Below are 14,666 nucleotides of genomic sequence, written 5' to 3'. Positions count from 1 at the left end.
AACAGCTTGGCAAATTCCAGAAAATGTTATGGCTTTAGAAGCTTCTGATAGGCTAATTGACATCATTTGAGTCAATTAGAGTTGTACCTGTGGATGTATTTCAAGGTCTACCTTCAAACTCAGTGCCTCTTTGCTTGACATCATGGGAAAATCAAAAGAAATCAGCCAATACCTCAGAAAAACAATTGTAGACCTCCACAAGTCTGGTTCATCCTTGGGAGCAATTTCCAAATGCCTGAAGGTACCACGTTCATCTGTACAAACAATAGTACGCAAGTATAAACATCATGGGACCATGCAGCCATCAATCCGCTCAGGAAGGAGACGCATTCAGTCTCCTAGAGATGAACGTACTTTAGTGCGAAAAGTGCAAATCAATCCCAGAACAACAGCAAAAAAACCTTGTGAAGATGATAGAGGAAACCGGTACAAAATATTTTGACCCCTGTGAATGTGATGAAAGTAAAAGCTGAAATAAAAAATTCTCGCTACTATTCCTGACATTTCACATTCTTACAATAAAGTGGTGATCCTAACTCACCTAAGACAGGGAATTTTTACTAGGATGAAATGTCAGGAATTGTGAAAACTGAGTTTGAATGTATTTGGCTAAGGTGTATGTAAACTTCCAACTTCAACTGTAGCAAGCTTGCAGTCATCAAGAATCAAGTCGACAATCTACTTGCAAATCTACTAGCTCAGACTGGGAAAATACGTTTTGAATGGTCATCCAACTCGGAATTCCAAGTCGGGAACTCTGTTCTCTTTCTAGAGCTACGACCTGAAGAACACTAATGTCATGATTCAACCTTTTGCCGAGTTCCCAGTTGTCTTGAAAGCACCATAAATCCAGGGGATGCCAGACTTTGACAAAATTTGCCAACGAAGGACCTGTTCAAGTGAGCACGGCACACCAAGGTGAGTCCAAATATGTATTGTATGCTGCGGCGTAAATTATGTAATATGCCAGGGAGATATTAATACTGTTGCTAAGAAAGTAATACTATGTTGTGTAGTAAGCTGTTAGTAGCCCATGTGCCTCACCCTAATAATTTGGTCCCTTTTCCACTCATAATTTAGCCTACTGTTCTGACTTGGTGGTGCACATGTAGCCTATAGCCTGTTTTAGAGAGATGTCATCAAATATTGTAAGAGCTTTCATTGTCTGCTTATATGCCCCCTTTATTTATCCTACGGTTCTGACTTTGTGTACAGGTAGAATACGGTAAGAACGGCCCATGTTCTGAATTCTGTCGCTGTACATTTCAAAAGCGCTGAACAACTAGTAAAATTGACTGCGTCCGTCCTAGCCAGCCATTTCAACTATGTTTTTTTTAAAAGGTTTTTAAAGGTAGTAAATGAGGCTGAATGAACTGTTTCGCTGCCAGACAAAGGCTCTGCTGATCGCCAGGTGTAACAGTGGTAAAGTGTTGGGACTCTGCTGTTGAGACAGCTTTATGTAGGCCCTAACATTTTGTGGGCACCATTTGTCACCATTATAGTCCAATTAATGTATTGTTTAGTGTTGTGTTGTGGCTTTGCTGGCATGCATCTAAAATATTTTTTTTGAGAGTGCTCCACCAAGATTTACACGAAAAAATCGCCACTGGATCGGCCTAGATTTATATTATCCATATAAAATACAGTTTAGAAATCTACTACAGAGGCATCTTTGCCTGAACAATAATAGACTACCTGGCAATTTTATTGATGATTTTCATATTTTTAATAGGCCTAGTTTAGGTGGCTACTGGCCATATAAGATAGCTGTAACATCGCGCTGCCTTCAATATTATGGGATGAAGATCTTACACATTCTGACGAATTAAATACAGTATTTGTGAGGAAGAACTTGGCAACGAGTGTTCCGCGGACATGCAGCCCTCCATGGTGATAGTGTGTGATGCAGAAAGACCATGCTTTCCATCCCATCCTCTGCTGCATACAGGTTGGTAGGCCATATGATTCTGCTTGCTCTGGATTCCAAAGAAGTGCCATTGTATCCCTACCTGATATTGGCTGCTAACATGAATGACTTTCTGCTCAAAATGCAGGTGTAAAACGCAGTTTATTTCTGTATCTGAAGTTTTGAAAATGCGTTGCCGTTTATGGCTGTAATGATAGGCTACATTTGCGCAGCCGCTGCTTTTTGGGGTTCAAGAACCACTGAGTTAGCGAACAGATTGCTGATTTGCTTGTGCATCTATTGGATCCAGGGCAGCTCAAATGTCAAATTGTTGGGATAAAGGATTGCCATACTCCTAAAATGGTTTGCTCCTAAAATGGTTTGGTGATCAAGAATATTAACTGTTTACTTTGCCCCAAGCTCACCAGCAATGGGGCATCGAGCACCAATTACTAGCATTGGCCTACTTGTCTTTTGTTATGTCAAAATAGCTTGAAGTGTATCATTTCGTTATGAAGCTTGCATTTGGAATTTGTTCAAATGAATTATTACTTAATAAAAAAATAATGAAAAGGGCAGTCTGGTAGACTCGATAAATATACAAATATTTGTAGTTGAACAAATCATAGCATTTTTTTTTTTTTAACTTGTAACTCGACTTTATCTTGGAATGCATGACTTGGATTTGACTCAACCTATTCGTTCTACTTGGGGCTCAGACTTAAGAGTCGGACCTTGTGACTTGAGACTTGCTTGTGGCTTGATTAATAGGGACTTGATCCCACGTCTGATATGTGGTAAATGAAAATTAGGCCCACACTCGACCCTAAGCCGCAATTCAAGAAAATGTGCTGTACAGTCAGATGACTGAACGATTTTTTGACAGGCCTTTTTAGATAGGCCTATGTTTCTGCTTAGAATTTCCAACATTTTGTTTGGCTATTTGTTAGTCAACTCGTCTATAATTAGATACATGCAGCATCTCTTCTGTCATTACTTGTTGCATTAGAAGACTAAATAAACCCTTGCTCACCAGAATGTCATAAATCGATTGAACGAATGCTTCAATGTAGTTAACATCGGTAAAGTTTGTTTTCTCTTTCTGCTTTAAATTAAAAGCTGTTAAAATGACCCAAAATGGGGTTTTCTTTTCAGTTTGGCTTGGATGCATATTTTATGTGGTTGAAATACCATCTGTTTTTATGATGCTGATAAAGATAGCACCGCCACCTTTACAGATGGCCTGGAACTGCACATTCATTCTCTCAAGATGCTGAAAGAAAGAAATCATATTTCTCCACTCCTGTTCCCAAGTCAGAATTTCTGGTGTATCATTTTACGGCAAGAAATGCTTAATTCTGCAGGAGTTAATATTGTATTAGGATATGTCAGAGGTAAGTTACAGGTTTTAACTGCACAAGTACAGTGAAATGCCTTACTTGCAATAGACCTACAGTCAGTGTCCAGATTTCAGTTAGGCTACTATTCCATTTAACCCATCTGAACAGTAAGTACAATTCCCTTGACGTGCCATTTTGAAGTCCCCACCTTGTGACTGTCACATTTTTATAACACATAGCCAGCACTGCTATCCTCCCCATTTACCACATAGCCAGCACTGCTATCCTCCCCATTTACCACATAGCCAGCACTGCTATCCTCCCCATTTACCACATAGCCAGCACTGCTATCCTCCCCATTTCCCACATAGCCAGCACTGCTATCCTCCCCATTTACCACATAGCCAGCACTACTATCTCCCCATTTACCACATAGCCAGCACTGCTATCCTCCCCTTTTACCACATAGCCAGCACTGCTATCCTCCCCATTTCCCACATAGCCAGCACTGCTATCCTCCCCATTTCCCACATAGCCAGCACTGCTATCCTCCCCATTTCCCACATAGCCAGCACTGCTATCCTCCCCATTTACCACATAGCCAGCACTGCTATCCTCCCCTTTTACCACATAGCCAGCACTGCTATCCTCCCCATTTAATACATAGCCAGCACTGCTATCCTCCCCATTTACCACATAGCCAAATCTTTCCCCAACATTACCACTACTGTTCTGGCCTTCCCTTCTATTTATTTTTAACTCTCCATTTCACTTCTTTTCTCTTATTGAATTAAACTTGTCCTTTTTTTTATCCTCAGTGCATTGATAACTTTTTCTGCTCGAGTTACCGAAAGCATTTTAAGCGTTTGCCAATTGGCGTGTATTTCACACGCTACGGTTAGGCCCTAAAGCTTAGGCTTGCTACGCACTGACAGCAGTAAAATAATGAAAGAAAAACCTCACATTTATGTAGCCTATAGATATGAATTGCACAAGCATTATACATTTGTGCATTGTTTTCTCTTCATCCAACCCGCCCGCCCCCACCCACCCTCCCACAATATTTCATGACCCTAAACCCGCCCGCCCCGCGGATATGACCGCAGGGACTATGGGTTATAAGTCAACCCGCGCATCACTAGTGTTTGTGTGATTGCTTGCATGTGTTCTTCCATGACTGTAATAATGTATTTATGCCATCGTGTGATAAATACACATTACTCTTCAAATTGGCTGGAAAGAGTCATTTAGGGTTGTTGATGCATACTGTCTTTTGATGCATACTGCCTGTTTCTGGGTAAATAATATTCACTGCCTTGTCCCTTTTTGCCACTGCCTTTGATTAGCGTGTGTGCTAACTTGGGCCCTGCTATTAATCAAAACCGAGGGAGTGTAATTAAGTGTACACTACATTAGTCAGGCTAATTAATTTTGGGGGCCATCCATCCGTTAGCCACTGGGCTAGCACTGATTGGGCCTCTGTTCCAGGGGACCCTGGACACCAGGGACTGTGGGGACTGTGACCCTCCTTGGCTGCCGTCACACACATGCACATGTGCACCCACACACATGCATATTTACGTGATTGAGCACACACACGCATTTTCACGTCTTTGATCACACACACACACACACTACTGCCGACTATGTCCCCAAATCCCACAGCAGGTGGGAGTTTCCTACTTAACCAAACTTAACAATATCTCTATCACATACACGATGTTGTGATACATTGAGAATCTCATTGTATCTTTTAGCAGCACCATCTTAGGTTTTTAAACCCATGTTATCACTGACAATGAGGACTGCAGTAATCCAAAAATAGGGATTACGAGATACATTTGTGAGGTCGTCATGATACAGCCTCACCTTGTCACGTGACTAAAGGTTGATTCTCGATCAAATTTTATCAGCTCGTATCTCAGACAAAGATGTGTCTATATGAAGATAAACCTTCATGATCTGGGTGATTCATCACAGAGGCCCCATTATATGAGAGAGAGCCCATCTGGATAGAGTGAGATTATTCCCCCTGGGACAAAAGAGCCTGTTTTCTCCTCTCCTTCTTATTCCTCTGTTTGCTTGCCATGCTAATGGAAACACAGAGCGAGAGTTCAGTGACGAGGGAGGAACTTGAGCGATGTCGCTTTGATCAGGACGCCGTTCCGCAATAAAAAACACTCTGCAAATGAAGAACAAGCAGTGGCTTCTGTTGGTCCTCCTCATCAACAACAGCCTCATCATCAACAAGAGCTGCAGCCATTGTGTTACTGGCTGGAGCTGCTGGCAGCTGGGCCGGCCATGCCAGGGGTAAATGACATGGTGTGACAGAGGGTGAGGGCAGCGCCTGGCACCAGTGGTCACCCACCGCACCCCTCAGACCGTAGCGTCGTGGCCTCTCTGCTCCTTGGTCGGCCTGGGCCGTAGCCCCATTGAACCCTCAGTCAATGATGCGACACCTGCTAGTCACTCTGGCTACCCCACCTTCTTAGTCTCTAGTGGGGCTTTAGTTCTCTCATTTCGCATTTGATCATTTATGTCCTCACACACTTCTCTCACACTTTTTTTTTTTTCTCTCATCCCAAATTTCTTTCAGCTGGCTCGCTCACTCACCCTCTTTCACTCTCTGCCTGTCTTTCTCGATCATCTCCCTCTCACCCCCCCCACACCAATCTCCATCTCGCTCTCTTTCTGAATGCACGACTTTTTTTGTCCTCATTCTTGGACTTTTTTTCTCCATCCTCCTCTCCTTTCTCCTGACAAGGCCCCCAACATTCCGGAGCACTGATCATTCGTCTTTAACGGCTCAGGAAAGCTTTTCACTCTGGGGGGGCGGGGGGGGGCGAAGAAAAGGAACAAGCCGATTTGTCTAGCGGAGGGGACTCTAGTCTCACTGAAAGGTTTGGTGTTAAATTGGGTCAGGAAGGCAGGTTACGCCACAATGGGGATATGAGGATATTAGCTAAACGCACATGGCCAGGCAGACAGACAAGCATGTTCTAATATAGTCTTGTCATATGAGCTTAGAGCTGCCTAGCTGCCACCCCCTAGGATGTGTGTGTGTGTGTGGCGATATTAGGCTGTCCGAGTGTACATGGTTGTAGACAAGATGAGCGCTATTATGTTGAATTATGAGATGAATGCTGGAGTTTGAGTTTCCCTATGGATCTTATCGGTTTTATCTCATCTCACAACGCGCTAGATAGACACTTTTTCCACAGAGTCATCCTCGCCTCTATCATAGTCAAAAATGGAGCCCGTCCATGCAGCCCAGCAACTGCTAACAGTGGGTTTTTATTTAGTCCCAAATGAAATGTGGCATAAACTGTTGAGGATAAGGTCGTCTTTGTGCCTGGTTCATAGTGCCTTGCTTGTATGATGTCAATCTATGTTTGACTAATGCAATGCAGGAGGGGGTTACACACACACACACACACACACACACAGAGAGAGAGACACACACACACACAGCCATTCCATTTCCTCCACCCTGTGATGGAGTTTACATAAGGTTCTACCCCCCCCCCCCCCCCGGAAAGTTCTCCAAGTCATCTCTGTTCCAGCTCAAAATAAGTCAAACGTAATTTGCGAGTTAACGTTGTTAACATTTATACCATTCTATTTTATATCAATCATATCAAGCAAGTTCTACTTTCATGGGCAGTTTCTCGATAGCACAACGTATTCATTACGTATCAACATCTGGGAAAGATATCCAATTAGAAGTTAATGCTGTTTGAACGGAGAATGTAAAGAATGCAGTATCCATCCAAAGGAGATGGAGAGATCTGATTCATGGGGTTGGATAGGCTATAGATACTGTCAGTCACAGAGAGGTGGTCCCACAGAGTGTCTCTTTGTAGCACAGCTGTAAACCCAGCGTTGGCACCTCGGGCTTTTAAACAACTCTGCTCAGTGACATGAGGAGTCTCTCAGCTCTTTTCACAGCCCTCCGACAAATACCCCATATTTAAGGCCCCATTTTTAAGTGGCACAGTGAGAAATCACGGGCCTCTTTCTACAATTCCCCTCCCCCCAGTGATTTATCTATGACGGCCATATTGGCCTGGCTCTTTAAAGAGGGGCTCGTCTTTGTCTTAGAGGAGGCCCGAGACAATCCATTTCAGGCCCATTTCACCTACAAGACTTTCCTTTCAGGGGACTGTTAGGCTGAGAGGCACTGGGCTGTCCTAACATCTGTTTGTGTCCAGATCCAGGCGGGGCCCGGAGCACAGTGCGCCTCGGCCGGCCCCCTTCTCCTCTCCCTGGGGGTCTTTGTTCCCTGATTTCATGCTATCAGAGAAGCAGCATGTTTTCCTGCGCAGAGCTGTCAGGGGCATAAAGGGACCCCGAGTGGGGTCACATCTAGAGGGATGGTCATGAAAAATGTGTAAAATGTATCACAAAGCCCACCCACAAGATGGTTGCCTAGCGCGTCGCGGGGTAGAAGGGGCTACTCTGTATACCTTTCTTTCCCCTTCGCCGGGCTGAATTACACCACAGGGCTCCCCTGTCGCCCTGCCGGACAAGCCGCATCGTTTAGATGCCCCTAAACAAATGAAAGGGTGGCGCTAGCTTCCAAATGAATCCTTGTTCTTTGTCTCCAGGGAGGCATTGTGACGGGGTCCTTTTTAAAATACATAAATACATTTAAAAAAAGATTGAATACAGTATTATAAACTCTTACGTTTCTTTACCCACTTGCAGGTCTCATTTAGTTTCTCGACTGCATTACTTAGTACCTACTTAGATAAACCCAGGGCCCTACTTATAATCCTGTATTAAGTTTTAGTTAAAGCCTAATAGTAATTCTCTGGGCCCTAATTATGTGCATGAAATGTGTTTGTTGGACTTATCCTTCATGCTGAAGGATAAAGCCCTGCCCTCTTCATTAGGGTATGCAACGGAAAACATTTGAAACATTGTTTTGTTTTTTGCACCGGAAAACATAAAGGAGTGTTTCCTTTTGGACAATTTCAGCTTAGTCCTTCCCTGTGTCAGTCGGTTTTCATTGCGTTTGATGCCTACTGAACACAGCCCAGGTCTCACCCTCCAGAGGGGACAGGAGGATTAGAGCTTCATTAATTGTTCAGCCAGGATCGCTATTGATCAGTGCGGTAATGAACTCCATGCAAGAGCCTCTGGTCTCTTTATAATAGAGCACCAGTTGATCACCTCTCCAATATTCTCTAATTGAACCTTCCAACAACAAACCCCTTCCCCACACACAACCTCACTCTCTAGGCTAACTTAAATTAGTCACTAGCTAGTGTGGAATGAGCAAAACGTTTTTGGATTATATGTGAGTAAACACAACTCCCAACAGTGCTAAGTGAGTGTGTACGATCTGTAACGGCCACAAAGCTGCGTCTTTGTTGTTTTTTTGTTGTTGTTGTTTTTTTACGTTGTACCACACAGTAATCATCACCTGATGTTTCAATTTCCCTTTCATGTTGTATTTTTCATTGGGAGGATAGGTTTTCTTACACAAACACTGACGTCCATTCCAAAACGTGTATCGAACAACGTTCAAATGAGGCATTATCCCAATAAGGGAGGCGAGCTGCTGAGAGGAAGGGTTTGACTGTAGGACTGACTATAGACCTATTGCGTTTCGGAGAGTAACTCCTGTGTGTTAAACAGCCTTGCAGACATCTGCCGTGATTGGTTTCAAACTGCTGACTTCAAGTGTCAGAGGGGAGGTGGGCCGGCCGAGGTTTTCAGATGATGAAATCTTTCATTAGGCTTTCTTTGTACAGGTGGCAGTAACGTGGCAGTAGCCAGGCCTGAGACAATGACTCCTCTTACTTTGCCTAATACGCTGAGGAGTTCCCAACCTCCTTTACTGCCACCACTTTATACACACACACAATGAAGCATCTGGTGACTTTTTCCTGTTGAGAAGTCTATCGTCAGCCATTGTGGTGGTAAAATGTGCGTGATTGGGGAGGTTTTGTCTGTTTCATTGCTTTCGCAAGTGTGTATGAGATAAAGTTGAGTGTGGAATGAGTGTATGTTTGGAAGGTTGGTGAAGTTGGCTATATTAACAATTTGTGTGTGTTGGTGTGATGGGGGGGGGGGGGGGTACTGCTGTGTGCCTGCTCCCAGCTCCAGGGGTGAGTCTACTCTGGAACCCCCAGAAGGGTGAGGTCGTGGGGTCAAAGTGATGAATTTTTATGGGGCTGTTCCCTGTGTTTCAGCCCTGTCCCTTTCTCTACGCGCTGCACTGCCTCTCAAAGACAACTAAGCAGGGCAATTTGTCCTGCGGGGGCCCCTGGAGAATGGGCGTGCAGAGGAGTTAAATACCAGGGGGGGCGAACACACACACAGTCACACACAGTCACACACACACACACCCCACCCCTCCATCCTGTTGTCCTGAATGATTTGTGGCCTGTCCATTATGCTTCGGAAAAGACAAATACATTCGGCAGGGCCCTGAAGGAAGGACAGGGGCAAGAATGGCACCCCTCATAATGCCACCCGTTGTTTTAGAGAAGTTTCCCAGATGTTATAATGCACAAGATAAATAGGGCACATTCTCATTACCTCGTGCACCCCTTTTACCTCACCTCGTTTGAGAGGGGGTGTTTTGCACTTGGAGACCCCCCAGTGCGGCTTGCTATCACCGTACCTCAGCTCTCACACTCTGTGGCTCATGGGAAGCAATGAGAGTGTATTTATGTATCAGTGTGTGTTGGGGGATTCTCAGGCGAGACAGTGAGGAGGGTCGACCATTCTTTCGACCAGAAAGACGCCCGTGCATGGTCCCTGCTGAGTTACCTCTAGCCTAGTGTGAGTCTAGGTCAGAAATAGGGTAACGCGCTAACTGTGAGGGTAGCAGGATAAAGCCACAGTCAGGGTCCATAGTAAATAGTCTCAGGGTAGGACTGCTGATATCTGATCAGGTCCACCTGTCCTGTCCATATAATCGTATCCATTATGATATAAAAGGCTAAACTGATCCTAGATCAGCACTTCTACTCCTACTGAGATGGTTTTGTGTACTATTCCTTCAAATCCCCCCTCCTAGTTCTTCATCCATGGCATTGATGAATCCACTGTGTTTAGTGGGATTAATTAGCAACCCGCAGGGAGAGTGTGTGGAGCTCTCTGGCTGGTCTCCAGGCAGGCTGGGTGGGGAGGGTCAGCCCTGATTTAAAGGCTCCCTGGGTAATGGGTGGCAGGTGGGGAGGACATTTGTTTTTGCCCACTTTGGATCTGAGTGCCTCACCGGTAGGGCAGATGTCTCAATCATGCATGTAGTGCAGGCTGATTAGGAGAGGGAAGAGAGGAGGAGCGCGCTAAGCCAAACCTGCCAACCGTTGGCACCACTCAGGAGCGGGTTGGCAAGTCTCCTCACGCAGCGGTGGGAAAATAATGGCACGCCGTTACAATGACACCCTCCCCACCCCCACCCGGTGACACAAAGGCCAGCCCTGCCCCGTCCCCCCTCAGCGTAATGGAGAATGATCTCTTTAAGCAACAGCGGCCCGAGGGCCATATTCCAACTCATTGTCGCTTCTCTCTCTCTCTCTCTCACTCTCTCCTCAACAATCGAGATTTAATCGCACTCAATGGGTTATTATATTGGGCGGAATGGGGGTGGTGGGAGAGTGAACAGTAAGCATGGGAAATTATTGGATGGGAATCACCCAGTGGTGGGGTTGAGTGTCCAGGCTCTTTGGCGTAAATCCGATAAAACCACCATTGTGCATTGCTATGCCAGGGCAGTCACCTGCCACACTGTCATGCCCGTGGACCCCTGGGACGTTACAAGCCTTGGACTGGGCCGTGGTGGAGAGGACGAGACATATTACCTCAGATACAGGGGGATGTGCTACTTGAAACCAATACAGCAGTGTTTCCCAAACCTCTCCTTGAGCACCCCCAGTTGTTCCACCTAATTGACGTATTCCAGAAACAGTTTTAATGAAGGGCTTGTCGATTAGTTGGATCGGGTGTGCTTGTATGGCAATATGTCTGTGCATTTGGAGGGGTTTGTTCGAGAAGAGGTTTGGGAAACACTGCCATATCCGCATGCACAGAGATTTGTTATGCATGTCTACACGCGGTATTGGATGTGCTGAATGGAAGGTATATCGGGGCAAGAGGGGGGATACTGGCTTTGAGTATACAGTAGGTTGTCTTAGGTGTGGGAATGGCGTGTCAGATGGGTTGTGGCTAGGTTGAATGGGGGTTGCGGCATGGTTTTGTTGGTTGTGTCAGTGTTGTGTTTGCGTTGGGCTCAGCAGAGCTCCTCCATCTGTTTGAGGGGCTGGATCAGGAGCAGAAGGGGAGAGACGGTCGGTGTGCCTGTGCTTTGAAGTGGGACAGATTGCTTTAACCTTGTCTCTTAAAAAGAGCAGCTGGAATAGAGAGGTCTTTTCACCACCCATTTCCTTCTCGGACACTGATGAGATTATTCCATTGAAGCCCAAAGCAAGCGCCATCCCCGGATTCACCGGGGCAACCTCTTATCTAACCCCTCCACAAACAGGCCCTCTGTCTCCTGTGTTGACCTGTGACCCACGATGCGAAGCTTTGCCGTGCCGGGTACTCTCTTTCTATGGGCTGTTGGAGATTATTGGCGTTCCGAAGCAGTGAAGACATCCCACTGTACATACTTGTTTACCTTCCAAACTTCTCATCCCTGACAGCTGTCCTGTCTATTTTTCTTCTTTTCCCCCACATCCTCATGTATCAAATTAAAAGCCTATTGCTTAACTCAAATGAGTTACGTTAATATCATTTGGGGAGTCAATGAGAGCATGTTTAGATGTAATATGTTTAAAAGACAGGCGCTTTGATCGGCCAAGCCACCGGCCCTACTTGAAGAGAGAGCTCTGTTCAGGAGCCTCACTCTTGCTCTCTCGTCGCTTACCCAGGGTGCCTATTACCAGATGCATGATCCACAATTAGCGGCAGTGAGCTTGGGTTAACTCGTGGTCAACATCTGTCCTCGGTTATCTTTTCTTCGCTTGAGGATATTTTTTTCCATTGAATTTCTTATATCTGAGAACACCTGGTCTCTCCTTTCAGTCCCGTCCTGCATTTATCTATAAGACTTAAGCGACGGCATGGCGTTCCCATTTACCCTGCCTCTTCGTTAGGTTGGGGGGGGGGGAGATCTCATGACTAAGGTCCCTAAAATGGTCAAAGGGCTGGTGGGTCGGTAGGCTAGGCTGATCTAAATTAGGGATGTGGTGGAGTTATAGAGAGTATGTAGGAGGTGAAGGAGAGGGAGGTTGTTTTTCTCCGAGGCCAAAGGAGCGCACTGTGATCAATGGCGTACAATCAGCCGCCTCAGACTCCCATGACTCACTGATCAGTCATAGTCAATGAACACATAAATGAATCAATCAATAACGTCAGGCCTGGCCACGGAACTGCTTAACCTGAACCACTGTGAGGACAGACCACCACCAAACTGCTGGGTGTGTAGGGGACGCAGATTGTAGACTAAACAAGTTGCATAATTTGTTCTGCATAATTAGGCAAATTTTCACTGTAGGCGCACTATTCTGAAAAACGTATTTGTTTCTCAAAAACACTTCCTCTCAGATGAACTGGTTTTCTCTAAAATGGTATAGTTTCACCCAGAGAAATGTAAGCCAAGTGAAATCATTTCCCCTCGATACATGACACTGTGTCAATTGTTGATTTTTCTTGTTGTACCTTCGGTTGAGAGTCAAACAGTTTGCGAAAGGTGTGATAGAAAAGCTACAGCATGGACCTATGATCGCATGGCGCTACGCTCTCAGAAGAAATTAGTACAAAAAACTGTGCGCAGGTGTGCTTTTCACTTGCGATGGGGACATATTCATGTATATATAAGCAACATTGACCCTTTCTTGGTCGAGGCCAACGCTCACTGGATTCCAGAAATAATTTGAACGTGAATGGAGAGGTCATTTCTGTCCTTCAAATATCTTTTTTTTTTTTTTTTTTTTTTGTCCAATAAGCTGTGTGGGTTTCTGGCAGTGCTGCTGGCCCTGAAGTGACCAGGGATTTCTGCTTGGCTGGGTTTTGGATTTGCAAAGCTGACAGAAGGACTTCGGTTGGGAAGAAGGAGAGCCAAACACTGCTACCAAGTCACTAACTTGAAAGGCTCATTTGAATAAGATACCCTTTTTCCCCAAAAATAAATACGCATATTTGCTTAAATGTCCTGAGGTTCACTTAATGGCTCCATTTTGTTTTCTGATTCTCTTGATTTCGATACGTTTTGAAGTCGTTCTAAGTAAACAATGAAAGATGCCAAAAGAGACCCGTTTTGGTCCGTTTTTTTGTAATAATCGTCGAAGTGCATGAAAAATGACATTTGCGGATTGTCTTTTGCTGGTGTGGCTACAATTACTTTTTAACAGGGAAAGTATCTCTGCCTTGCCCTTCTCCAGCTTCTTTGGCCTATTCATTGAACAAAGCTGCTTAAGCGCACTTAAGCGCATTAGCATTTGGATGACAGGGGACCATATTGACCCTGCATTTGGAGGGCCTAAATGAGTGAAAGATGGAGCGATTTGTTAGGGCTTTAGAAACCAGCTTTGGGGGGGGGGGGGACCGGGAACTTCACTTACTGCTCGGTGTTTGTTCTAATCTGGTGTGCCGTTTCGAGCAAGCAAGACTGATTTGTGACATTTCAGTCTAAAGGCCCTTTTTCTGCCCGTTATATTGGCTTGACCTGATTAACTAATCTGTGCTTTGAATTTCAATCAGGCTGCTGTCCCTGCAGTGTGGTATGGGAACCACTGGCTGAGGGATTACCTCATTCAACTGTCTTCAAACACAGATGGTCGAATGTTTAACTAATTGTTAAAAGAGTCCACAAAGGGGAATTTAACCATGCACACGGTCCACAGGGTCAATACATACGAGGGGGGACAGTAAAATTGAGCTTTTTTTGGTTTTGGGGGGGGGGGGGGGTGTCTTAAAAAATAATTCAAATGCGTAGTGGTGTGCATGTGTTCTGTGTGTGGAATATAGAATGGGCATCAGTAATGTGATACAGTATAGCCTTCTGTACTGTAGGATGTACCTATTTTCGTGTGTGTGTGTGTGTGTGTGTACGTGTACGCGGGCGCGCATATGTGTGTGAGAGATGGACTGTTTTGTCGTCTTTTGTTGCTGTACCTTGATAAATTGCCATCCTTTGACACCACACAATACACATTTACATTTGTTTTGTCCAAGCCTATCTTAATCTACCTCCGTATGATATTTTGCTCCATCCTATGAGAAGTAGTGAATCCTGCCACTAACCCCCCCCCCCCCCCCCACGTCTCCCTTCCTTCCTCTCTCCCACTACAGAGTCTGTGCTCCACTGCCACCATGCAGACGGTCAGACTAGGTGACACCAATGAAGTTGACAAGCTAATATTCAGAGAATCTGAGAACGATCGCAAGGTATGCTACATTAT

At 45.1% G+C, this 14,666-nt stretch overlaps 1 protein-coding gene across 4 annotated transcripts in view; it reads left to right on the top strand.

Annotated features, from left to right (window-relative positions):
* The window catches only part of inpp5a (inositol polyphosphate-5-phosphatase A), a 192,264-nt gene that overhangs the window by 146,950 nt on the left and 30,648 nt on the right, over nt 1-14,666 (top strand). For 3 of the 4 annotated variants that reach the window (XM_036960462.2, XM_021580257.3, XM_021580259.3), the window contains exon 10: nt 14,557-14,652. In XM_036960462.2, coding sequence (XP_036816357.1) covers nt 14,557-14,652 — 96 coding nt within the window. Of the gene's footprint in view, nt 1-772; nt 900-14,556; nt 14,653-14,666 lie in introns of those variants that run through there. The other variant, XM_090216663.1, reaches the window with a different exon arrangement.

The sequence above is a fragment of the Oncorhynchus mykiss genome, chromosome 23 (assembly GCF_057628025.1).
Source record: "Oncorhynchus mykiss isolate SJ-2025 chromosome 23, ASM5762802v1, whole genome shotgun sequence".
In the NCBI taxonomy this organism is placed as follows: domain Eukaryota; kingdom Metazoa; phylum Chordata; class Actinopteri; order Salmoniformes; family Salmonidae; genus Oncorhynchus; species Oncorhynchus mykiss.
This window is presented reverse-complemented; position numbering and strand designations above follow the sequence as displayed.